The sequence below is a fragment of the Terrapene carolina genome, unplaced genomic scaffold, assembly GCF_002925995.2.
Source record: "Terrapene carolina triunguis isolate 2854851 unplaced genomic scaffold, T_m_triunguis-2.0 Scaffold1778, whole genome shotgun sequence".
In the NCBI taxonomy this organism is placed as follows: domain Eukaryota; kingdom Metazoa; phylum Chordata; order Testudines; family Emydidae; genus Terrapene; species Terrapene triunguis.
Window position 1 is genome coordinate 1 of NW_020666129.1, and position 1,122 is coordinate 1,122.

The following is a 1,122-nucleotide window of genomic DNA, read 5'->3' on the forward strand; positions in this document are numbered from 1 at the left end:
GGGCTGGGCCGGTTGCCCGGAGTGGGGCACGGGGAGTATTGGGAGGCTGGGACCCGGCAGCAGGAGGTGGCCAGGCAGGGCCGGCTGGTTCGGGGTGGACGGGAGGCTGCGTTTCCCCCCTGCCCAGCTGATGCTGTCTTGTGTCCCCTGTGGCAGTGGCTCCACTCGCCCACCCTCCGCCCGCAGGGCCATGGGGGACCTGGGCCTGGGCCAGGAGTTCCACACATGGCATCAGTTCAGCAGCTTCTTCGATGACTGGTGCGAGAAGCACAAGGTGCTATTCATCATCGCCAGCCTCAAGCCGCTGATCTCGCTGCGCCAGAACCCGCTGCACTACCAGCCCAGCCTGGCCGCCACCCTGCGCTTCCGCTTCGTCCGCCTCATCTGCAAGCACAGCGGCACCTACGTGGGCCAGAGCACCGTGCAACGCAACCGGCTGTGAGTGGGATGCCCTAGGGCTCGCTGCAGGGCCGTGCCCCCCCGCCCCAAGTCCACACTCTGCAGCATTTAGTTTCTGCTGGCAGATCTTCCCCCCGCTATCCTGACTCTGCTGTTACATGGCGCTCTGCTCTCCCCCGGGTGAAACTGGGGGCCTGTCGTGTTCCCCCGGCTGTTTTGGGCCGGGGGGTCCGTGCCTGGGCCTGGGGGAGCTGCCATTAGCCTTGCCAGGGGATTGCTGGGCATTACTGGGTTGCGTTTGGCCTGGCCAGGAGGTTTCCAGGCTGGGCCATGCCCAGTGTTAAATGTGCCGGTGATGGGGCTCCCCCGCGTGCCCTGGAGGCAGCAGTTTGCAGCCTGAGCTCCTCTTCCTGGTTCTGTGCTCTGTGGCACCCGGCAACACCGCCCCATGGGGCCACGGCCCCTCTCCATTTAGTCCCCCCAGGTCAAGGGATGGGTTGGACACCAGGTGGCAAGGTAGGCGGCTTGCCGGAGTGACTTCCACTGCCCATATCACTGGCAGCAGCGGGTGATGTCTTTATCTGCTTCAGGCTCACCCCTTCTGCCAGACCCTAGAGGCTGTCCCCACCCCCATCCCCTCCCACATGGCTGCCCCATGCTGACCCCTCCGTTTCCTCTCCCCAGCAGCGAGAAGATCGACTGCCCGGCCTCCATCACGCTGCG

General features: G+C 65.6%; 1 protein-coding gene across 1 annotated transcript; it reads left to right on the plus strand.

Moving 5' to 3' along the window:
* Window positions 1–156: 156 nt before the first annotated feature.
* On the plus strand, window positions 157–1,116 carry LOC112122681 (uncharacterized protein ZSWIM9-like; the record flags this gene model as incomplete). Its single annotated transcript, XM_024221415.3, has 2 exons — window positions 157–438; window positions 1,084–1,116. Coding segments are annotated over 2 exons (315 nt in total), but the record flags the coding sequence as incomplete, so codon positions are not given.
* Window positions 1,117–1,122: the final 6 nt, after the last annotated feature.